This window comes from Coprinopsis cinerea (assembly GCF_000182895.1).
Source record: "Coprinopsis cinerea okayama7#130 chromosome 12 map unlocalized cont3.12, whole genome shotgun sequence".
Classification (NCBI taxonomy): domain Eukaryota; kingdom Fungi; phylum Basidiomycota; class Agaricomycetes; order Agaricales; family Psathyrellaceae; genus Coprinopsis; species Coprinopsis cinerea.
This window is the reverse complement of record NW_003307533.1, coordinates 1,030,424-1,053,576: the sequence shown is the minus strand read 5'-3', so window position 1 is coordinate 1,053,576 and position 23,153 is coordinate 1,030,424. Positions and strand designations below refer to the sequence as shown.

General features: G+C 53.2%; 8 protein-coding genes across 8 annotated transcripts; 4 read left to right on the top strand and 4 right to left on the bottom strand.

Moving 5' to 3' along the window:
* Positions 1 to 366: 366 nt before the first annotated feature.
* Positions 367 to 6,394, bottom strand: CC1G_11473 (ankyrin repeat domain-containing protein 50; the record flags this gene model as incomplete). Its single annotated transcript, XM_001834907.2, has 11 exons — positions 367 to 2,771; positions 2,824 to 3,170; positions 3,225 to 3,701; positions 3,825 to 3,849; positions 4,133 to 4,267; positions 4,323 to 4,362; positions 4,562 to 4,644; positions 4,867 to 5,326; positions 5,564 to 5,673; positions 5,872 to 5,970; positions 6,064 to 6,394. 11 exons carry the CDS (start codon positions 6,392 to 6,394, stop codon positions 367 to 369), a joined length of 4,512 nt encoding a protein of 1,503 aa, XP_001834959.2.
* A 1,721-nt stretch (positions 6,395 to 8,115) lies between these two features.
* On the bottom strand, positions 8,116 to 8,989 carry CC1G_11472 (hypothetical protein; the record flags this gene model as incomplete). Its single annotated transcript, XM_001834906.2, has 2 exons — positions 8,116 to 8,702; positions 8,758 to 8,989. 2 exons carry the CDS (start codon positions 8,987 to 8,989, stop codon positions 8,116 to 8,118), a joined length of 819 nt encoding a protein of 272 aa, XP_001834958.2.
* A 267-nt stretch (positions 8,990 to 9,256) lies between these two features.
* On the top strand, positions 9,257 to 11,989 carry CC1G_11471 (hypothetical protein; the record flags this gene model as incomplete). The annotated part of the gene is made up of 3 exons (XM_001834905.1): positions 9,257 to 9,421; positions 9,487 to 10,015; positions 10,074 to 11,989. The coding sequence occupies 3 exons, from the start codon at positions 9,257 to 9,259 to the stop codon at positions 11,987 to 11,989; spliced, it is 2,610 nt and encodes an 869-aa protein (XP_001834957.1).
* A 103-nt stretch (positions 11,990 to 12,092) lies between these two features.
* Positions 12,093 to 14,521, bottom strand: CC1G_11470 (hypothetical protein; the record flags this gene model as incomplete). Its single annotated transcript, XM_001834904.1, has 4 exons — positions 12,093 to 13,138; positions 13,191 to 13,606; positions 13,659 to 14,272; positions 14,324 to 14,521. The coding sequence occupies 4 exons, from the start codon at positions 14,519 to 14,521 to the stop codon at positions 12,093 to 12,095; spliced, it is 2,274 nt and encodes a 757-aa protein (XP_001834956.1).
* A 221-nt stretch (positions 14,522 to 14,742) lies between these two features.
* CC1G_15421 (hypothetical protein) lies at positions 14,743 to 18,422 on the top strand (the record flags this gene model as incomplete). The annotated part of the gene is made up of 9 exons (XM_002910098.1): positions 14,743 to 14,994; positions 15,372 to 15,746; positions 15,795 to 15,973; positions 16,044 to 16,194; positions 16,254 to 16,800; positions 16,959 to 17,153; positions 17,200 to 17,311; positions 17,363 to 18,102; positions 18,151 to 18,422. 9 exons carry the CDS (start codon positions 14,743 to 14,745, stop codon positions 18,420 to 18,422), a joined length of 2,823 nt encoding a protein of 940 aa, XP_002910144.1.
* A 59-nt stretch (positions 18,423 to 18,481) lies between these two features.
* CC1G_15420 (hypothetical protein) lies at positions 18,482 to 19,339 on the top strand (the record flags this gene model as incomplete). Its single annotated transcript, XM_002910097.1, has 2 exons — positions 18,482 to 18,694; positions 18,743 to 19,339. The coding sequence occupies 2 exons, from the start codon at positions 18,482 to 18,484 to the stop codon at positions 19,337 to 19,339; spliced, it is 810 nt and encodes a 269-aa protein (XP_002910143.1).
* A 68-nt stretch (positions 19,340 to 19,407) lies between these two features.
* Positions 19,408 to 20,269, top strand: CC1G_15419 (hypothetical protein; the record flags this gene model as incomplete). Its single annotated transcript, XM_002910096.1, has 3 exons — positions 19,408 to 19,566; positions 19,613 to 19,816; positions 19,871 to 20,269. 3 exons carry the CDS (start codon positions 19,408 to 19,410, stop codon positions 20,267 to 20,269), a joined length of 762 nt encoding a protein of 253 aa, XP_002910142.1.
* A 285-nt stretch (positions 20,270 to 20,554) lies between these two features.
* Positions 20,555 to 21,897, bottom strand: CC1G_11467 (hypothetical protein; the record flags this gene model as incomplete). Its single annotated transcript, XM_001834901.2, has 3 exons — positions 20,555 to 21,193; positions 21,253 to 21,614; positions 21,669 to 21,897. The coding sequence occupies 3 exons, from the start codon at positions 21,895 to 21,897 to the stop codon at positions 20,555 to 20,557; spliced, it is 1,230 nt and encodes a 409-aa protein (XP_001834953.2).
* Positions 21,898 to 23,153: the final 1,256 nt, after the last annotated feature.

Sequence of the window (23,153 nt, the reverse complement as noted above, 5' to 3'; positions counted from 1 at the left end):
CACCATTTGCACTGAAGGTACATACTTACCATCCTAGCAGTTTCATTGGTCCACCGCTTCAACGTTCACGAGTAACAGGAGCATTCTAGATTTTCGCAAGTTCAAAGCATCGCATCACCCCGTTTTCGTGTATTTGAATTGTACATTAGGTATCGTGGTTCGAACTACTGTTCGCCTAAATTCAGTACTCGTACTCAAGTCCGAAAAAAAGAGTGAGACTTGGACTTCAACAAGTACGAATCGACAAGAAATATGATTCATGCAAACTAAGGACGCTACGAATGCCACTGCTACAGCCTACTCTGACTCCTCCACTGGTACACCGGTCTCGCCGGCCAGGGGAACCTCAGTATCTCCCCCTGACGTCTACTTTTGCTGGAACTCGATGAGCTTCGCCACGATCTCTTCATGCCCCATTTGCTGCGCCGCCTTGAGAGCCGACAGTCGTCTTTTGTTCTTGAGATTGAGGTCGATTCCCGGAGACTGGATAAGTAGCTCCACAACGAGTCGGTGACCAGACCATGAAGCCATGATCAAAGAGGTGTTGCCGATACTGTCAGCTGCGTTGACGTCGACGCCATCGCACTCGAGTAATAGACGAACAATATCGTGGTGACCACGCTGAGACGCTAAGGTGAGCGGCGTCCAGTGGTGATGATTTCGGGCGTCGGGATCGATGTCAGGGTGTAATAGCAGTCGAGAGAGGACATCGACGTGGCCCATATATGCTGACCACATGAGTGCTGTCCAACCGTTGCTATCCCTTGCATTGACCGCAATTCCAGGGATTTGGAGGAGTCGGAAGACTACATCGTCATGGCCTGGGTGTGCTGCTAACAGCAGCGCTGTCCAGCCGTTGTTATCCGTTGCATTGACTTCGATTCCAGGGAATTGGAGGAGTTGAGCGACCACGTTGGAATGGCCTTCGAGCGCCGCTATCGACAGTGCCGAACCTCCTTTGCTTTCCGTCGCATTGACATCGATTCCGGGGATCTGAAGTAGCCGCGAGACCGCATCGTTGTGACCTACCCGCGCTGCCACCATCAGCGCCGTCCATCCTTCGTTATTTGCTGCATTGATCTCCACCCCAGGCATTTGGGCGAGTCGCGACACAACATCGTTGTGTCCTCGGTATGCTGCCAACATCAGCGCTGTCCATCCTTGTTTATTTGATGCATTGGCCGCGATGCCAGGGATTTGAAGCAGTCGAGAGACCACATCGTCGCGGCCCCGGTCCACTGCCCACATAAGGGCCGTCCAGCCTTGGTTATTTGCTGTATTGATATCCGACAGTTCGGCGAGTCGAGAGACGACATCGCCGCGGCCTTGTTGTGCTGCCAACATCAGCGCGGTGCATCCGTCGATATCCACTGCATCGACCTCAATTCCAGGAATTTGGGCGAGTTGTGAGACGACATCGGCGTGACCACCGTGCGCCGCTGACATGAGCGCCGTCCATCCTTGTTTGCTTGTTGCATTGACCTCGATACCTGGGATCAGGAGGAGTTGGGAGACCACATCGCCATGTCCTTGCAGTGCTCCCTTCATCAGCGCCGTCGCGCCTGCATGGTCCACTGCATTGACCTCAATGTCCGGGATTTTGAGAAGTCGAGAGACGATATCGTCACGCGCATGGAACACCGCCAGCATCAGCGCGGTCCATCCTTGGTTATCTGATGCATTGAAGTCGATTCCAGGCATTTCTAGGAGTTGAAAGACGGCGTCGACATGCCCTTTGTGCGCTCCCTTCATCAGCGCTGTCCCTCCTGTGTGATCCGCTGCATTGACCTCGATGGCGGGGACTTGGAGGAGTCGAGAGACGACATCGCCATGACCATAGAACACTGCCAACATCAGCGCCGTCCATCCTTCGTTATCCGTCGCATTGACCTCGGTTCCGGGGATTTGGGCGAGTTGGGAGACGACGTTGGCGTGGCCATGGTACGCTGCCACCATTAGCGCTGTCCATCCTTGGTCATTGGCTGCGTTGACCTCGATTCCGGGAACCTGAAGGAGTTGAGAGGCAACATCGACGGAGCCTTGCTCCGCTGCCAACATGAGTGCAGTGCTTCCTGAGTAATCAGCGGTGTGAACATTGATTCCGGGGATTTGGAAGAATCGAGAGATGATATCGTGATGGCCTTGACGAGCTGCCCACATCAGCGCCGTCCGACCTTGGCTATCCGCAGCATCGACCTCGAGTCCGGGTATTTGGAGGATCTGGAACACAACAGCCCGGTGGCCATCGTATACTGCACGCATGAGCGGTGTCCACCCGCCAATTCCGGCGACATTGGGGTCAACGTTTAGCTGAATCAGCTGCTCTACAGCTTGTTCATTCCCGCTCTCTGCTACTAGATGCAGCGCAGTGTGGTCCAGGAATTGTGTCTGCGCATCCAAATTGCAGCCATTGTCAGCAAGAGACTTGAAGTAAGACCCAAGGCCGTAGTGAGCAGCGACGTGAGGGGGTTGACAAACATCAAATAGGCCCCCAATATCCATAGGGAATCCGCTGCATCGCAGTAGAAAGTCATCGACGACAGTGGTTATCTCGGCGGAGCATTCCTCGATATGGGCGCCTAGCTCTTCTTGGGCGTATCGAAGGAGCGGCTCATCTTCCCATGCATCATGAAGTTGACCGAGCTCTTGAAACCCTGCCTGGAGTATTCCACTGGAAAGAACTCGTTGAATCAAGGCTTTAGTGATTGGGATGTGCGGTTGGGGATGGTCTTCAAGTAGAAGGGGGATGAGGGCATCTTGGGCCGTATAATCTAGATAAGTTGGCGTTGAGAGCTCATCCATGAAGAGTAGAGAAAGACTTACGAATTAGGCGAACAATATTGCTTGTGTGGTGTTCAACCAGCCCACAGCACACCGAAAGTATCGATTCCTCGGGTGGCATCCGTTCAGGATGGAACTCGCCGGTTTCGGGGTCCGTTGCCAATGCGTATCTCAAATCCCGCATAATGAGCGGACCTCGGGCGAAGGTTAGCCAGAGTAAGATTCGCGTGGCCAGCTCGCGAGATTCCGGGTCTTGGTCCTGTATTCGCCGCAAACTGGCCGCATACATCCCTGTTATCCCCGTTGGAAATGCTGCTAGTTTCTGTCGTATGCTTTCATAGGAATGACAGTGCTGGATAGCATCAAGTTGAAGGGATGCGTGAAGGAACCTGAAGGGAGTCAGCTCGAGTACACTCCGTTTACGCGCTACTTTCGACACCTACATTCCTTCCGCTTTCTCAATGATGTCGTGTAATATCTCCTCCCTGCAGTCACTCTGGTCCAATACCCGACCCAACTGTTTGTACCGCTGGAGCTTCTCCTCCATGTGCAACTGGATGTCGCTGTCCTGTGCAGTCAACTCGCAAAAGACGGCGCATTCGAGGTCGGCGCCAAGCTCGTCGAGGGGTCGGGATGTCAGCATGATGTTTCCTTGCAGCTTGTTGATAACCTCGATGAGGTCGAAGCGGACATCAAGATGGGCCTCGTCTACACCATCAATGACATAGTAAACCCGATTAAAATAGCTCTCCAGCATCTGGAGCAAGTCGACTAGTTCATCGATCGAGGGTTCTGTTCCTTCCAGCTGGTGTTTCTCGTAGACCGGTTCGACGACCCTCGCAAGATCGTGGTTGCGTTCGATGCATTGCTTGATCAGCGATTTCACGATGTCGGTCACAGCCAGCGGTTCAGTGTAGCGGCTGTAAACAAACAGCACACAGGTCCGCTCAGAGTCGTCCTCGAGCGGGAGCAGATCATCGATGATCGTCGATCTAAAGAGAAGTTCGGTCGGTGCTGTACACCCAAAGACGCGCTGTACTCACGCAAGCACGGTCTTGCCAGCGCCCGCTAGACCAGAGTTGCATTAGCACGGCCTTGCTTCAACCACGGAAGGGAACACTCACGTTTGCCCATCCACCAGATAACCCCACTCCTACTTTTCTTCCATTCACGGTAAAGCCGGGTGTCAAGAAGCCACCTGCCTGTCCCAGCAGTCCTCCTCTTCCTGACATCGCTGTGAATTGTTCTGAAATTGACGCTGGAAGCCAGCCAGCGGCTCAACTTGGCCACAAGCGCCACTTCGCATAGTCAGGTATTCGATCAAGAGAGATATGGTATGATTAACACGCACGTCGACTTTCTGGTGAGTTTGTGGAGGTATAGTTGTTGATTTGCACATGTACGTCTCCTTGGTGGAAGACCCCACCGTGGATGTTGACATTCCGAGCATTCTCGAACATCGAGCGGCTTTCGTTCTCAAAGTCGTCTACATTTCGGTGTGTCAATTGGTGAGGTACCCTTGAGAAAAAACCCGATCGTACAGGTTCCTGGCATCTTCCCTCCATCTCCTCCAGCAGCGCGCTGTTTCGATCTATCAACATCATCGTCCAGAGATTATGGGCGAATAAATTCCTCACCGATGCTGACAGGAACTGCCCCATTCTTCCACCCTAGAAGAAACGAGGTCCCTTCACTGAGTTTGGGTTCGCCACAGGATGTGGATGAGGGGATAGCGTTGGTTTGGGAGCAACCTTGGATCAAGCTGAGAACAAGCGCCCACAGGGCTGTGAAGTGTGAACTGCTCGGCATCATTCCCACGATTTGGAGTTGCTTCGGCATGGCGGCATACCTCCTGCAAAGTTCCTACACTCAGCGACTTTTGCCCACCGGCAGAAGTGAGGAACGAGGAAATACTAGACATTCACTGATATTCATTACATTGTTGATAAACAGTCCAATACTAATCACCTAATCATAGAACTCATCTACTCGTCACCCTCGCCAACCCCAACCCAACCGCAACACCAACTCCAAACCCAAACACCAAATTTCCAAACGGCGAGGGTCCAACTCCTCCCCACCCACCTCGACCTCCATTACTCCCTCCTGATCTATCATTTCCCTCCTTACCCCCATCATCACCTTTTACATCCCTCTTAACACTCTCATCATCCACCAACCCACCCCACTTCGCCCCCTCCAACGTCCCATCGTTCTGCCAATCACCCATTCTTCCAGGGTGGACGGTAAACGCCACGTCCAACCCAGGCAACCCATCATGACTCGTCGCATTCCGCGTCTTCCAGTACGCCAATAGGCCTTTATCCGTCATCCCTATCTCGGTCCCATTCGTCGTCGTAGCACCTGCATCCGCATTTGGATTGATGGTATCTGGTCCACCACCAGGAGCCCCATCCTCCCCAGCATTGCCGTTCGTACACGCCCGAGCGTAATCAACATCCTCCTGCTCCTTCTTCAGCGCAAACTTGTGCAGCCTCACGCGCGGAGCTTTAAATTCGAAGAACGGGATCGAGTATCCGCAGCTCTGCATAAGCCAAATCAAATCAAGTCAGCCCTCGGGCTCCCCCTTCACTATGTCTGTACAAGTCGAAGAAGAAATCCAGGTTTCGCCATCAAAGCCTAAGCGCCCATCACCATCCCCAAAGAGGCCCGGCACTAAGCGCCTACCAGCCTGAGCCTTCATTTCAACCCCCGACACCACCCCCACACTCCCCCTGAAAACAAGCAACCCAACTCAAGAAACAAAGAAACGAGCACTCACAGTCCCCACCCGATGCACATCAATCCAAATCACAGCTCTCGACCCCGGCTGGCGCTTCTGAGGCGGTAAAAGTCGATCATACTCCGGTGTTCCGAATTCAAATACTTTGCCTGGAAAATAATATTAATCAATCGCCCATGGTTAGTCCCCATTCCGAGCCGTCCATTAGTCATTTCAGTGTTCCCTCGAAGCGCGGAAGGCAGGGGCTCGAGTTACTAAGCGCCCGTACTCTCGTCCGAGTCTCACAACGCATCGGGAACACAGGCAAAAAAAGAACAAAAGATTCAATAAGGCGAAATGTCACTCACCAACACCAAACAACCTACAAACCCTCGGCGGCCCCTCAAACGCAGTCAACATCAGCGTTATCCGTCCATTCTCTCTCAGATGCGCGATAGTCTCCACACCTACCGAACCAAATTCACGTTAGCCTTTGAAGCTCTCTCTACCTCCCCTCAGGAGAACACAAACCAAACAACACAAGAAATGAACGAACTCACCACTCCCAGTCAAATCCTCATACCACACAGCCCTCGAATGCCTCTTCGCACTCGTCTCACCAACAAACTTCCCACCCGACACACCCTCCAGTTTACTCCAATCCTCCTCTCCTTGCCCTCTATTCCCCCCACCACCCTCGTTATCGGACCCTTCCACAGCCAGCGGGTCATCCCCCTCCAAAACAACACCCAACGTCCGCCCAAAACAGCCCTTCGGACTCACGTTCACATGTCCCTCCTTATCCAGCGGCGCAGTCGCCACCCAGAATATCTTCTGGCTCTCTATCCAAGGGATAAGCCACGGCGGGATCGTTTCGAAGAACTGGCCCATCGTTGCTGTGACGTCGAGAGGAAGGTACGTTGGTGTAACGAGGAAGGTACGTTCGGAATCGGGTGATGTGAGGTTCTAGTAGACTGGGAGGTAAGTCGAAGCTACAAGTAGTATAGTATGTTCACAAATATACGCTTGAGTATACCAAAGAACCGTCAGCCACATCCACCAACACTTGATCTGTGGGCCAACTCGCAGGCTCCTGGCAGGTTACGAGTCCGTTTGTACCATGGTGGATTGTGGATGGCGCTCGCTGGCGCACACCTTCGGCACGCTCGCGCTCGCGCCCAGAAGAATGCCTATTGGAGGCTAGAGCCATTGATATATATTCTCTTGTAAATACACTAGCGGGATGCGGGCCGTTAAACGGCAATTTACCGAGGCCTGCCAGGACCCCAGGGTACAAAAATAAAACAAGAACCATAATCGACAAAAAGGAAAGGTGTTGAGGGGGATCGAACTTGGGACCTCGGCAAACATCACGTGGCTTGCGAGCGTCGCGTCTTGGCGCCTTCGAATCCCGCGCAAAAGAAACCGAGTCCTGACAGGCCTCGGAATTTAACAGTCTAATAGAGTCAAGCTACACTACCATAATGGATGTATCAAAATATTGTACATAACTTATAATTATAAGTGAAATGAATTGTGCCCTTAGGGATTGAACCGGCAGCCCCTATTGGCTAGTGAGGAAAAACCCGAGCATTTTGATGACATCAATGCCATCAACACTGCCACTTTGCCGTGCCCAGTCCAAAACGGAATTGGGACTCCTATCTATAATCATAGGATGATGTCATAGAATGTCCTGATAAAAAGCGACTGACCACAAATTATTGCATCATATGTCTAACTGCCCCTATAAACCGGACTATATGAACGAAAGTGTCGGAAGGTGTAAGGCCAACATAAGTGAAATAAAGGAGATGTTGAAATTAAAGGACCACCACCTGTCCATCAAACCGTCAAAATTGAAATGAAAAGTCGCACAGGCTTAAATGAAGTCTCACTACTTATCTCAAGTGCTGCAGTGACAGCTGTCAACGAACCCATTAATGTTAAATGTTAATGGCTGTCCATCAAATGGGCGAAATGAAGGCTTCTCATGAAAAGTCCCACGGGCCTAAATGAAGTCTCACAAAATCGAGCAGCATAGAAACGACTCCTTACGGACTCGTAAAAAACGATAATAACACCTCGAGCTCTACTCACCCTAAGCCTAAGCCTATGCCTATATCACCAGGAGCCTGAGCGTCACAGACACAGTCGTTCCCCACCCAAGGGTCCACACACCACCCCTTATATACATACCGAAAACTTCTTACTTACAATGCCGAAAACCCTCTCTAAATCTCCCAGACACACACCCCATTACATAACATCACCCATAAGTAATGGTGCCACGTCGCGGATCATTCCCATCACCCAATGGCTCAACGGCGAGAGCTCTGCCTATGCCGGACGGCCATCACCAATGGGTGAGCTCTCGGCTAGCACCTAACCATCACCCCTTGGCTGCGCTGTCTCGGCCCCCACCATAACCGAATGGCCAGAGCACCACGACCCAAACCGCCGCTTAGCGATCCCGCCTTCAAACCCGCCACCAAAACGATATACTCCGCCGGGACCAATATGGACCGCTCAGCAATCTTTTAGTAGGCAAAGATTCAATGCAATATGAACATTTCAAAGGAACAAAAAGGAACAAATGCGTCGTGACTCGTCTAAGTATCATACAGGTTGCATAAGCCTTGCAGAGAGTTGGAAAGAGCGGTGCTCTGTTCCCTGAGCACCAAGGCTGCTTTCACAGCCCTCAGGTGATCCTCCAGTCTCTCGTGAACCTCGCAGTTGTGCATGTAGTGGTTTACGAGAGTGCTCAACCACGATGACATGTAGTTCAGCTGAGCGTCAATGAGATCGGCTGACATGCCCGCGCTTTCGAGGCTCGGAATGTTCCAGATTAACTCGGAATCGTCAGAGAGGATCTCCTGTCGGATGTTCTCGGGCATCGAATCGACGACACCTTTGAGTATCTCCTCCATCTCCTTATTTGCGCTGGCACCCGCTTGCAGCGCCGATTCTTCCCGGGAGGACTTGAGCGCGGCGGCCAAAGGGAACTTGCTGTCTTTCGGAAATGCTTCCCGATGAGGCGGCCCCGACACCGCAACGTTGTTAGCGAGGTAGGCGCGCATGAGGGAAGCGGCGTTGTCCTCGGGTAGGCTAGAAAACCAAGCGATGGCGGCCGCCTCATCGGCGAATGGAGCCCACCCTTCTCTCTGCTTCCCCTTATCAGCCTTAACGGTTCCACTACCTAAGCAATAAATGTTAGATGAATCTATGTAGGCTTCCTCCCCACGGATGCTTACCTTCAGGTTGGGGGGTTCCGACCGATCCTTTGACATGCGGGGCGGGAACTGGAGTTGACGACTGAGAGGGAGGGGGACCCTCCGCTTCTTGGGTGCTGAATGTCCTCCAAACCTCCTCTACACCCTGCTCCTCTTGTTGGGCAGTTCCTTCGTCGATGTCATAATCGAATGGGACAAAGCGGAGGTCATCAGGGACCTCCACCTCCATCGCGCTGCTTCCGTCGGCGAGCATAGAAGAATCATCTGAGTAGGGTTATACCTGGTATTTAAGAGCAAGTGATAGGCTAATGATTTGACAAACTTACCCGCCGTTCGCCTAGGGCCGTCCATAATGCTAGATGTCGAGATCGATGAACAGGCGGGGACAAAACAATCAAGGCGGGGACAAAATGAGTCGGCTATATCCGACAGTCACGTGACCCATCGGTTGCGCGCACGCGACAACTTGTAGGAACAATTTGTCCGCAACCAGCAACGACACCACTCTTGACATAGTGCAATGGCAACTATCACCCCCTCCGTATCTGCGTTCACCAACGAAGAATTGCGTGAAATCTTCAGACCCGCCCTTCAACGACTTCGTACCCTGCTGAATAATTACCAGCATTGGCCTCAGGATGAAGACTGGCCGCAGAAGGTTCGACGGGCAGTTATGGGTCTTGTGGTGCGTAATGTCACAGCTAGTTCTAGGATCACATTGATTGACGCAAAGGAAAATGACGATAATAGAAAATATGTAATACGATCCCGTCGACGTGTCCCCTCTATGCCGGTCACCCCATCAAAGCCCTCTTTGACCAGATTCGTGCCAGTCCTGAACTGCGCCAGCCCGGAACCCCGATCGACCCGTCCTTCTTGAAAGACGTCAAACCCGACCCACCCACGTTTCTCGATCCGTTTGACAAGGACCACCCCCGCGCGTATATCGACCAAACCCTTGACTTTATCACAAGATGGCGGATGCCTCCGCGTTCTTCGGTTCCACCCGCCCACCAATCGGCCCTGCCCGTGGCATCGTCAAGTGGAAAGGACAACGAGAGAGGTATCTCCACAGGGAAAGGAAAGGAAAGAGAGAACGAGGGTGGTGGTACTGTCGACTACGACAGAAACAGCGGGGAGGGAGAACAGGAGGAGGAGGAGGAGGAGGAGGAGGAGGAGGAAGATGAGGAGGAGGAGGTCTTAGAAGATGGCAATGGATGTGGGGAGCATCAGGGCAACCAGGGAGTCGCGGCTATTAGACGGTCCCCGCGCAAACGAGGTATGTTTCGTTCAGATCTAATAGCGCTTTAACACTAACGAACTTCCTTCCTTTGCAGCCACAACTTCCGTTACTCCTGGTGGAGGCTCTTCCTCAGGCACTGGGTCCGCATTCGTTCTCTGCGACCGCTGTTTGAAAGCCAAGGCTCTCGCCCAACATTCGAAAGCGCTAGGCAAAAAATTCGAGAAAGGCAATCTGGACCCGCCCTGTACACCTCCCGGCAGTGGAAGCTGTCCTCGTTGTGCTAATGGCAAGAAGAAATGCGAAAGGTTTCTCAACGGTGACGCCGTCAAAGCCCTCGCCCTGGCTTTGAAGCGCGGTCGCCAGCGTAAGAGCGCCGTAGCCCCCGACGACCCCTCCGTCCACCTCCCGAAAAGCAACCAAGAAGCCTCGACGGCCAAGAAGTCCACCAAGCGCAAGAGCGCCGCTTACATCGAAGACTCCGACGTCGACAGCAGTGCCCCCACCGCCGCCGATTCAGAGAACACTCCCGCCGCAAAGAAACCGCGCATGGACAATGCAAAGTCCGCGCCCGCCTCCGAGGTCGACCGTTCAAAAGCGGGGGTGAAGGCCAAGCAGTCGACGAAACGAACAGGCAAGGGGTCTAAGCCCACCACACCTGTGGATCCTGTGGAGGTCACGGCAATGCCGTCTGGCCCGTCGAATATAGACGTTGTCTACGCCGGTACCAAACAACTGGGCCCCTTGTATCACCCACGAAGCGCCCAACCCATGGTTTTCAGCAACCCACCGTCGATGACACCCCCCGCCGACTCCACAGTAGTGCCCGCCTATCAGACAGAGTTACCCACCGGCAATCTCGTGGCCGACCTAGTGAGCTGTACTTCGAAGCAAGACGCCCTCGAAGGTCGAATGAACCAGGCGGACTCGAGCATTCGCGGTCTGACTGCTGCTGTGAATCGGTTGGAAGACACGGCTCGTATTCCCACCGTTCGTCGCGGTGAACTCGATGAGCTCCGCCGGAAGATCACCTTCCTGGAGAAGGACTTCAACGAACGCGAGGCCAGACTTGAGAAAACGACTGACAGCACGCTGGCGTTGGTTCGCAACTGGGAGGAGCGGATGAAGACGTATGAGGCGCGCATGGAAGGCATTGAGGAGAGGATGAACGAACTCACCAACAAGGTGGATGGTGTGGCCAACAATTCCGACCTTCAGGCCAAAGTGGAGGCCATGAATCGGACTTCCAACAATGCATTACGCCAGGCAGAAGAGCTCCAGCAAGAAGCCAAGAGGGACCTCAAAGGTCTTTACGTTGTGGAGGGCAGAGTTAGGGAGCTCATGGGTAGGGTGGCGGATGCGGAACGTGAGTTGCAAGCACTGGACCAGTGGTGCCATGGGTTACAGGGGGACAGTGACGAGATTTGGGATCACCTCACTACATCGGTCAACCAGAGCACGCTCGAGGCGGTACTCGACAGGGTCGGAGGGCTTCACGGCCGCGCATTGGTGGAAAGAGGGACGAGTCCAACTACAGGAAGTTCAGCCGCAGAGTCTCGGCCGGTAGTGAGTCGAGGCACGAGTCCCCTTCCCGCCCCCGCTGCACCAAATTTCACCCACCGCGCGACTAGTCCCATCCCTGACCGCCAGCCTCACCTGACCCGCCTCAATATAGTTGCCGCCTCTGTTCCACTCCGCCCTTTAACGGGTACCGCCTCGATTCATCACACCGCCGCGATAATGACCGCCCCGCCTTCCGCCTCAGTTGTCGGTTCCGCTCCATCAAAGTCTCCGCCTGTTCCGCCGCCATTTCTCCCCGCCGCTAGTGGCGAGTCGGGGGAAACCTCGCCGGATACTGATGACGTGGTTCCCGACTCACCGTTGTCCCCCCCTCCAGATGACCTAGAGGATATGCAGGCGGGTACTCGACGGAAGGCCACCCAGGTTCAGGCTAAGTCTTCAGGTGCGGCAGCCACTGGAGCCCGGCGGTCCAAGCGACAAAAAAAGAGCTAGATACTAGAACTAGATATATTTCATAGAATAATCCTATACTTCGTTGCAAGTTTTTTTGAATCTGAAATAATTGTACTTAAACGAAAACTATGCTGATGAGTATCTATTTCTTGCTCCTGGTTTTCCTCTGGGTAAGGGCACCTCGGGATCTCGTAGTTACACCGTCTGTCGGCAAAGGGAGCAGTTCGATGCCTTCCCTCGTGCGCTTCCTGGTAGACTTCTTTGAGGGCGGTTCAACCGCCTTTGTTGAAGATGGCCCTGGCTCAGCGGAGGGGATGGGAGGTTGGATCTTGAGCTTGGATGGTGATCCTCCAAGAGCTCTCACCAGCTCTGCAGCTGAACGTCTCGGTTGGTCTGGAGTCCACGGCTTACCTGAGGGACGGGGCCTTGGTTTCGGACGTGCAAGAGGTGCGGCTGGTTGAGGTGCGGCTGGTTCGGGTTCGAGCGTTTGGGTAACGGTAGGCAAGGTGTCATCTGCGACACCGGAGTCGGGCTTCTCCTCTATGTCCGGCAATGTTGCGGATGGGGTGACCGGCGTAAATGGGGCAGTGAACCTTTCACCAACGCTGGCGGGGCTGCTAATCGGGGCGGCAGTGGGTTTAGTGGCGGTGTTAATGGGGGCGGCAATGGGTTTAGTGGCGGTGTTAATGGGAGGTTTGGTAGCCACATTAATTGGAGGACGCGTTGGAGTGTTAACGACAGGCTTTGTGGCGATATTGACAATGGGTTTGGTGGCAGGATGAACCGGGGGCGGAGTGAAGGCTGGTTCCAAGGCGGGCTCGAAGGCTGCGTCGGGCACCGGGTCGGGGCTGGGCGCGGCTTTTATAACAGGGCGGGTGGCGGGAGCGTGAATCGGCCTTGGCCGGTCAAGGGTTTGCCCACTCAGCTGGTGGGACCTTACCATCTTGACGGTACGGCCCGACTTGTCGATATAATAGTCAAAGCGGAAGGGCGGTTTGGTGCCACGTTCTTGCCGCGTGTAGAGATAGCCCAGCACGGCCTTCAATTCAGCCACTGTCATCCTTGACGGCTCGCGAATCATCGCCTGATAGTTGGTGGGCAGTATTTCGCAGTCAAAGAAGCGGGATGGTCCCTTCTCAATATCCGCCCATGGACACTTGACCCTTTCTTTGGCATTGGAAGCTTCGACTAGGTCGGAATTTTAGTACGCCTTTCTTCTATAATTCAGGATTGAACGCACCATATTTATGAGTGAAGTACGACCTGATCAAATCCATCAACCACGGCTTGGTAACGGGAGGTATCGGAGGCTTGGTGGGGTCCACCAAGCGTACACCTTCCGATCCTGAGGGCAAGTTCATAAGAGTGTGAGCCCCCTGCCGCTTTGAGATGATTTTGATGGGGGCATTGTCCTGTCCGAATTCCCTCCGACCCCAAGCTCCAACGGCAGTGTTAACACCACTGTCTTCAAAAAGTCTTGGATGGATGTCGGTGAAATTGGTCCCTCCAAGGTTGCTGTTGTAATCGGAGGTCCAGATATTCATGACGCCGTTCTTATCCAGAAACACCACGGTGAACACCATGCGGACGTTGTATTTTTGTAGCCCCTGCGCAGCAACTCCCTCTAACCAAGAAGGAAGCTCCTTGTCAGCCATCCTGGTTAAGCATTAGCTACTGCCCCCGTGATACCAAACCGACAATGACTCACTCTGCCTGTTCCTCAACACTCGGACCCCGCTCTTTGTTGATAAACGCTCGAAGGCGGTACCGTCGCTTTTCCTCGGCGGGCAGCTTCTTCCAAAGTTGCGACACAGCATCTTGAAAGTACGAAAAGACTTCATTGCTAGTCTTCTGGAATGGTGTCGTCTCTGAGGCTTTGGCCCTCTTACCGCCACGTTTTCTGGTTGACGTTGCGCTGGTCTTGGTCTTCACGGGCTGCTGGCGGTCTTCGTCCCCGTCGCGGCTGATGTCTTCGTCACCACTGTCGTCATCGGATGAACCGATTTCCTCCTCACCCGTTCCGTCGTCGTCGTCGTCAAGACCGAATATAGCATCGAGTTCAGGATCGTCGGGGTTTATTTCATTCTCCTCCAGGAACGCCAGGTCCTTTTCGTCCAAGGCCGGCAAGGGTGTATCAACGAATGTAGCCACGGGGTATGGGAATATAGCGCCTGTACCCTGCTCATACAAAGCTTTCTGCGTTTCCTTAATAGAGCGGCGGTTGTGTCGAATGAACACGTTGCGCGCCTTCACGCCCTTCCAGGTAACGGCATCCGCCTTCCGCTTTGCTTTACACCGCGCCTTCAACCATCCACGGACAGCCTACAGTGTGGTGAGAAAGTCGGCTTTGGCGACGAAGGGTCGAGCACCTACAGTAAAGAGAGCCTGACTAGCCTTGCTATCCAACCGCTCACCTACCCCCTCCAATGCCGCTTGGATTTCCATTGCGGCGGCGTCGGCGACGGCCTGCCGCTTGACAGCGTCGGCGCTGTGAAATTCCCGCTTGGCGTCGTTAAGGACCTTGAGCTGGTCTTCAGTCCAGGTGCGTACGTGTTGCTTTCCAGGTGCCATGTCAATGAGAGTGAACAGTGGTGGGGTAGAACGCCACGTCAGGGGAGTCGGTAACTTATTCCACCAAGCTCCGCCATGCTTGGATACTGTTCGTCCCCCGCCGGCCAATCCATAAGGGGAAATCAATTTTCGGGCCGGGCCAACATGCATACCCTCATATCGATAATCTGGGGCGGTAATTGTTCCAACACTCGTCGTATATCGTCCCTCCAGCCTCCAGGATGACGAAGCGCACTAAGAAGTCTGTCATTAAGGATGGGCCGATTGGAGGAAGGCTCGTGGAGGTCTATACTAGCAGAGGAACCAAGCACCGACTGACTGCACTCCCACCCAAACCTATCATCGATATACCGACTCCTGTAGGCAAACGCCGCCGGGTTGAAAAGCTCTACTACGAGCAGGAACACCCCTCTGATCCAGCTAATTCCTTTGCCAGTGGCTGGGGCAATACGGAAGAACCTGTCGTTGAAAATGTATGTCTTTTCCTTGCAATCATTCAAATCAAGATAACCAACACCGTTTATGGGGGAAGAGCAACTATGATTATATGCTCCAGTGGGAGCCGCAGATAAACATCTACTTGAAGCACCTTTACAGCTCCACCGTTGCGGCCGACGATCGATGTTGCGCTGTTTGTGGTACACAGGACGCAATATGGAGGTGCACATCATGCTTCGGCAGTCCCGTTCTTTGCTCGGATTGTTGCCGGGAAATACATTCCGCCCACCACCTTTTCCATCGTGTGGAGTTATGGACAGGGGAATTCTATGAACCTTCCTGGCTGTGGAAACTAGGAGTGGCCATCTTCCTGGGGCATGGTGGCAAGCCTTGTCCTCTGGTCCCTTATCAGTCGCCAATCACCCACCCCAACGAACAGTATTTGGCGTCAGCCAAATCCGACTGGAATAACTACGCCGACTTCACGTTCGGGTCAAGTCCACAGCATGGAAAGCATGGCAGCGGCCAGGAGATCGTCATTGTTCACGTCAACGGTGTCCACCGCTTAGTGGCTTATCCTTGCGTATGTCCTGGCGCGGTTCCACTTGACGAACAATACCTGATCGCAGGGTTGTACCCGAGCACATATAAATCGGTGGAAACAGTATTCACTTTCCAACTGCTCCGCGACTACAACCTGGCGGTCTTGGAATGCTGCACTTCGGCGGGAGAATACTTCAGTAAGCTGAGACGACTAACGAACCCAGACTTTCCCGATGCTGTCCCTGTGAGTGGCTCCAATTTGGTCTTTCAATAGTACTAACAGTTCGGCAAGAATCGTCATCGTGAACTCTTACGAGCGGCAAGACAATTTCGTCACTTGCAAGAGCTGGTTCGTTTTGGATATACGACCAGGGAGGCCGCCTCAAAGCCTGGTAGCATGGCCCTGTTCTGCGCGGCGTGTCCGCAACCGGATGTCAATTTGGAGGAAAACTGGGAGCAAGACAAAAAGCAGTGAGTGGGACCGACTTCATCATCACGATTTTTTTCTGACATGCCAATGTGGCTGGAGATGGAAGTTCAGCATGTCATTCGTAGCCGACGGCAACTTTGTTTGTGTCAGGCAAAGTAAAAAGGGCGCAGGACAAGATTTGTTCCTCAAGCAAGGCGGAGGTTATTTTGTGGAGAGTAGAGCATATAAGCACCACCTCGCTTCCGCTACCGAGAACACTGAGGTAAGTATTCAAAGATTTGGAGCGTAGATGAGAGACATTCAAATGGTTTCGTCGGCTAGGCTTCTACCTGTAATGAGCACAGAGCCGTCGCCGACAAGAACAAAGCGCACAAGGGTTACGATGCCACCGGTATTGGCGCTCTGGCTTGCGCTAGGCATGGAGCCTTCGTACCTTCATCGGTGGTCGATTTCCAGAAAGGGGAACGACAGATGAATATGGATTACGCTCTCTGTGAAGGATTGAAGGCGGTCGTCTCTCCAAAGGTCCAACGCATTATCTTCATTTATGACATTTGCTGTCAGTATTGGAAAAACCTAGCCGCACGCGTCAAGGCATACAATGACACCATCAAGCTGCCATGGTATGACCGCATGATATTCTCTATCGGTCAATGCCATGTCCACGGACATCAAGAGAAATGCCTTCCGCGGTTCTCTCCCCTCTACATCGACGGTATCGGCTGGAATCACGGGGAGATTTTAGAGCCTAATTGGTCTCTGCTAAACTCCACAGGGACGATGACGAGTACAATGACCGAGGCGCACCGCATGGAGGTTCTAGACAGCAAGATGATGGACTTGAACTGGAAGAAAATGACGAATCTTTGTAAGTCTCTCGAGGCGGACCCGCCCGAATGATGGATCGGGGCGGCTTACACGTCGGCGCCGTTTCGGAGCGGCTATGTGGGCGGGACCGATCCGCGAAATAGGGCGGGTCCGCCTGCCGTGTTGTATCGCAAAGGGCACAAGTTGACGGACTTTCAGACAAAACCCTTCCTAAATCGCTCAAAAAGGCTTATGAAAATTTATCAGAGTTGTTAGATGCTGTGGAGATGCTGAAAAGCTCAGCTTCAGCGGCACAGCGGGAACAATGGGATCAGCAGTTGGCGGACGCTCAGAAGAAGCGGGAGAAGCACCATCCCGAAGCCATGGATATTCTAATGTCCACAATTGACAAAGGTATGTACTCAGTGTTCTTGCATTGAACGAAACTGATCGACCGTAGCACCATCCCGGAAGGCTATCGAGGCCAGTTTGATAACCAATGAGCTCAAGCAAAGTCGCCACGTAGGATTGACGTCCTGGGTGCATGACGGCATGATGATTCAGGAGTTACAGTGCGGGGGGTCCTTTCACATTATACATTTCCTCAACTGATATACGTACAGAATGGATGTCCTATCCGCCGCCAAGGAGTTGGGCTCAACTCCGACAGATGACCAAAGGCTTGAGTTAGAAAAGAAGCGGGCGGCCTTGAAAGCGAAGCACGACCAACATCTCGAGAAAGGACTGCAATTATTTCCACGTCTATCTCAGCGCAATGATGCAGATCCCCGCTCGGCATTTCTCCACGCTCCAATTAGAGAGCCATGCGACTGTGAACAAACACCATGCGGCCACTCGGGGATGGACTTCAATCCGTTCGAGGCGGTACCGAAAGGGCCGCTTGAGAGGTTGGCGGTGCTCATGCCTTCATCTGAGCCGGCGGGATCTCAGATCTTGCCTGAAGAAGCCAAGGTCGCCGAACTAGAGTTGCGGAAAGCTCAAGCTGATGAAGCACTCGCTAACCTAAGGACCCAGGTTGGCTACAAATCCTTCTTGTTCAAGGCTAACATCCAACTGGCCCAGAATAAAGCGCAGAAAACCCGGGGCTATGCTGCAGTGGCGTCTGCGGAGAAAGCAATCCAGAGAAGCACAAGGATCTACAATCAAGCTCAATGGGCGATCTGGCAGCTTACCGCTGACGCCTCCGTTCGGGAGACCTATCGAAAGCTCAATAAAGGGGATGCCAAGCCATTAGAGTCGGTTTATCAACCGAACGCACCGGGTCAAAGTCGCCAAGTGGTCAGTTGGATTTGGGGTTGGAAGCACCATGGACAGAGCACAAACCCTGAATTCCTGTTGGAAAGTGTGTACCTACATCTGTATCCTCCGGCGCCGTTTGACCCTTTTCTAGTATGCAGGTTGAATTGGCTTAGAACAACGTCTCGCTTAAAGAGGTGGCAAGAGGAGGTAGACTTGGTGAAAGCAGAGATGGGATGGACCGTTAATTTCATGGAAAATCGGGCCAAACATTGGGATTCCTTGGCCACGAGTGGTAATGACATGGGGCCGCGTTCAGCGGCGAGGTACCAAGCGGCGACCTGGCGGAAACTTGCTTATCAGGCGGCCGCCGCTTTTAGTCCATTTTGTGATCCGCCCCAAGACGAGGGACCGCCTCTTACATAATCGATCACGCTGGTAGTCAAATTTCCAGTTGGGTAATTACACGTTTGTTCAGAGCCATCATGGACTACAAGTACAGTCCCCCAGGAAACATGCCTGAGCTCGTGACTGATATGTTCGCCGACTTGGACCACTACGATAGCGCCACCATGCAGCAATTTCTATACTACCTATCCTCCCGACAACGCGCTGCAGGCACTGCTTATGCCCACATGTTTGCCGATTTAGACATGAACCAACGAGCGGAATTTCTTAAAATTTTCTATGAAGAGATTGTGAGTATAAACACGGATTTCCGCCGGGATATCACTAACGCGATGCAGGTTTGGCACACCACCCTTTTCGGGTTCGCTGCAACTCGTTTCCCCAAGATAAATCCAGGAGAGGCGCACCGGGAGCTGGTGACCCTCCTCACTGTCCTCAAGCAGGGTGACCCGATGCAAATACTTGCCGCCTGCAAGCCTTCGCATGGCCGAGTCCCCGACCGCATTCTAGCACACTACGAATGTAATTGGTGGAGACCCTTTGATCCATCCAAGAACTGGGACGCTAGCAACGTGTCGTTCATCGCCCGAACCTTTCGTCACCAGAGGCATTTCCTACTCCCACTCGATCCACTCCCTCTTCCCAGCAACCGTCTCTCCGATCTCAGCCACAAGCAACTGGTCGCATGCGCGGAATCAATCGAGCAATGTGCGATCTTGGTCAAGAAAGATACTCAAATCACCGCCCGCGAGATCGCCAAAGCTGTGAACATGTATTGTCGCTGGAAGGCGTTGCTGGTGAAATCCAGGATCGAGGAAGACCGCCGTCGCCAGAAGGCGCGATTGCAGGGCTTGGCCGAGCATGGCCTGAGCCCGGCGGTGCTGCAGGATATCTTGGCGTGGGCAAATCAACGGAAGCACGTGCCCGGCTCCTGACTTAATCCATAACCCACAACCACCGTGTTTTACGAACGCTACCCTGTACATTTCTTCTGTATCACATTATGCCAAAACCGTTATCCTATGCCACGTTGTCTCCCGATGAATGGGAATCTTTTCATGAATTTCTATCCGTCCGACTCCAGCTGGCATTCACCGTGTTTGCTCGGGATAAGACTGGCGGCATGTGGAAAGCGCGTCGGACTCAATTCACCGACGAGTTTGTAAGTCTGGCCCAGTTTTTAAGTCACAACACTGACGGTTTCCAAGCTCCAAGCCCTGCATTTTGTGGGGCTATCACGGATGTTCCATACTGGACTTTCCATCGGCGGGTTCACGGCGAAACTTATCGAAGATTGGGACGTGATGTTTGATGAAGTGGAACAAGGGCGGATGCCAGACTTTTCTCGGGCGGAAAGCTGGGTGATGGAGGCTCAAGCATTTCACGAGGCAATGCCGTTAGCATGGTGGAAGGTGCGCAGTTTGCATGGTCAAAGGCTGTCTCGGTTGCGCTCAACGAACCGCTAGGACGTGGTCGACAGCGACCCAGGTCTCTCGACGGGTTTGTCTGGCGACTCACCTACCACCCGTGCACCAGACGACCACTCGGCGGCAACCGCCCTTCTTGGATTCGACAAAACAATGTCAGCGTGGAAATCATACTGCGATTACCTTCAGTCACGTGTTTCGCCAGTCGGCTACGGAGAAGACTACGCCGACGCTCTCACCTTCTGTGTCCAGGACCTTGCCAGCTACCGCGATGGCGCCGCAGACATGTTGGATTATACCGCTCAGCATGTCATTCCGGGATTACAAGACGCAGTGAACCGCATTTCGGATATCTGTCTGTACCCTCTGTATTTGGACTGGTACAAAATCGGGAACAGAGAAGCTACGCTGACACGTCGAAGGGTTTTATCTACATAGTTACTGTCTCAAATTTGTTTCTCCTCCCGCAATTCTATTGTTTTTAATCCGGCGGTTCCCGCCGCAATTCTATTTTACCTGCGGGCGGGCGGTGGCCGCCTCGAAACCAACCCGCTGCAATTCTATCCGGCGGTTCCCGCCGCAATTCTATTTTACCTGTCGGCGGCGGCCGCCTCGAAACTCTAATATTCGCTTGGCTCGGTGGTCAATCCTCACGCCCAGCATCGGCGCAATTCTAATGGCTAATGTATCTGTAAATGTATCTGTATGTAAATGTATCTGCATTTATATCTGAGAAGAAGAGACTCCTCTGGTGGTAGTTGTAACTCTATGCTCAGCTGGGACCCCGAGACGTTCCTCCAAGGTGGCGATGGTTTCGGGGCGGGTGCTGTAAAACCGCTCCTTCAGGATGTACTTGACTACCTCTGGTCGCATGAAGCTCGCGAGGCAAACCCGTTCTCCATCAACCTCCCCCGTTCCGTGCTCCAACAATCGGCTAAGAAGGAAGGATACCGTGCCGCGTTCATATCTGAAGCGGCACCCGACCCCTTTCAGTTCAAACCTCCCTCCCTTGTACGGCCCAACGGTCAACAGGCAGTCATACCAATTCTGATCCCCGGAGGTATCAAGGTGGAAGGGAGTTTGACGATTGGAGATGACCTGGGTGACAGTAAAGGGAGAAGCCCAGATCTTCAAGACCCCCGCCATCAAATCGGCATATTTCGGAGCGGCCGCCTCGCAATTCGTTTCCAGCATTCTCCTCCACGCATCGACCCCCTGGTCATATTGGGCCGGGTTAAGAACATATAAAATTGCGCCGATAAGACTGAACGCATTGCGCATAGCCTTTAGGAACGGGATTGCCCCGTCCTTTCCGTCCCGACGGCGGATTGAGGCGGAGACCATAGGCTGGTGTTTCGGCGGCTGGGATGCTTTGGGTGAGTATGCTGCGGCTCTGAGTAACCTGCCATGAGAACACGTACCAGGTGGTTCTGCATGAACCAGCAAGGCGAGAGACTGAGAACGCCCGGGGTAAAGTCGCAAAGGTTGCCATCTTTAAAAAACTTTGGGTCGGTCCGCCAAGACTTTTTCTCGGGGGAAATCTCCAACTTGGCGTGCGGTGCATTGACCAGGTCGCGGCATGCCTCTTCGACGATAGTTAATTGCTCATTTGTAAGGAGCCTAGGTAGGTGAAAATAGAGGACACGGCCATTGCTGTCGCAGATGTGCACTGGTCCGCTAATCAACCTGCTAACACCGTCCTGCTTGGGTGGAAAGTGGGGATCGCCCGCCCGTGTACTTTTTTCTTGCGTAGCAAGGGTCTGCAACGTTACATCAATGACGACTGTTGTACAAGTTAGCAGCTGGGGACTCCGGGAGGGCAAATGCAAACAGTCACTTTGGTTTTTCAGAGCCCCCATTACGAGGTCAGAGGCCGCGTATAGTTGCAACCTTTCGGTCAGGTCCAGCCAATCTGGGTGCGACAGGGGTTCGGTGGGTGCGGTATATTTGGTCAAACAGAGTTGATAGAAATAGGTCGCCTTTTCTTGGAGGTAGTCGAGGGCGATCATGGGGTCAGCGATGGCCAGGAGGTCCACGTCCTCCTCGTTTGGAGGAACTGGTGACATATCAACGTAGAATCCTGCAGGTAATTCACAAGACGTTTATTTACAAAGCGTTAATGCGCCTCGTGGCACCCTCGTGTTCCAAAAGTGTTATGTGGTGGGGTTTGGGGCTGACGTGCTCAAGGCGGCGGGCAAAGAAATCTGTCGGGCCGCAGTCCGCAGGATTCCGTTGGAAGCGGAACACGCAGCAGTAAACCGGCGGTGTTGCGATTTTGATGGCGGCGGTGAACAACCGAAATCGGGAAGCCCATGCAGGCACCGCAGCGCTAGGGCCATCGGTTATGGTGTGAGGGTGACAGCGCAGCCAAGGGGTGATGGTTGGCTGCTAGCCGAGAGCTCACCCATTGGTGATGGCCGTCCGGCATAGGCAGAGCTCTCGCCGTTGAGCCATTGGGTGATGGGAATGATCCGCGACGTGGCACCATTACTTATGGGTGATGTTATGTAATGGGGTGAGACACACATGCTCCATCCGAAAACCGAAGATCGAGTCATGTTATACACCCTTACATACATGCACCAAGCTTGAGCCCGGCCGTGATGTAAGACGGTATGGTCCCTACCTACCCCTGCCGTTCGAAGAACCCATGTCCAATCACCCGACAGATCCTTACCACCACACCACCTACCCGCAACGACGAAACTCCTCGGATATATTCGGGCCACCTCTTCCCTCCCCTCCCTTCCCTCTTCTCTTCCCCACCCTCGTAAATGAAAACACTTTGGATATCAACAGCCCATACCTGCCAGGGCCGAGCCTGACTTTACCACCACACGGAACCACCACGGAAAACCCACAAATCAGAATCCGAACGCGCAGCGTACATACCGATAGGGGTAAGTAACTCCGAGGAAGATAGGGGGTGCATCACGTAGAAAACCTAGATTACGACTTGACTGGGACCGCAGACTACAGCGGTGTATGTATGTAGTGGCGACTTGTTTAAATAATTCCAGTCGGCGTTCTAGTACGTCAAACAAACAACTCACGACTTGAATTGGAAATTTCATGAGATTACAACCGATATTCAACGTCACGTCGATAACCAACCACTAATACCCTCCAAGACCCTGTTACAGCTCTTCTACACTGCCTCCCTCCCACCCCTCACCTCCAACTCACTCCCTCCTATACCCAACCCTCCCAACAGCAACCCAAAACTCCCTCCCGCCCTCCTCACACCACCCCACCGGCCCCAAATCACACTCCGCACACGTCAACAATTTAAGGCGTTTAGCTGGCGTCGATGTGCCCGATT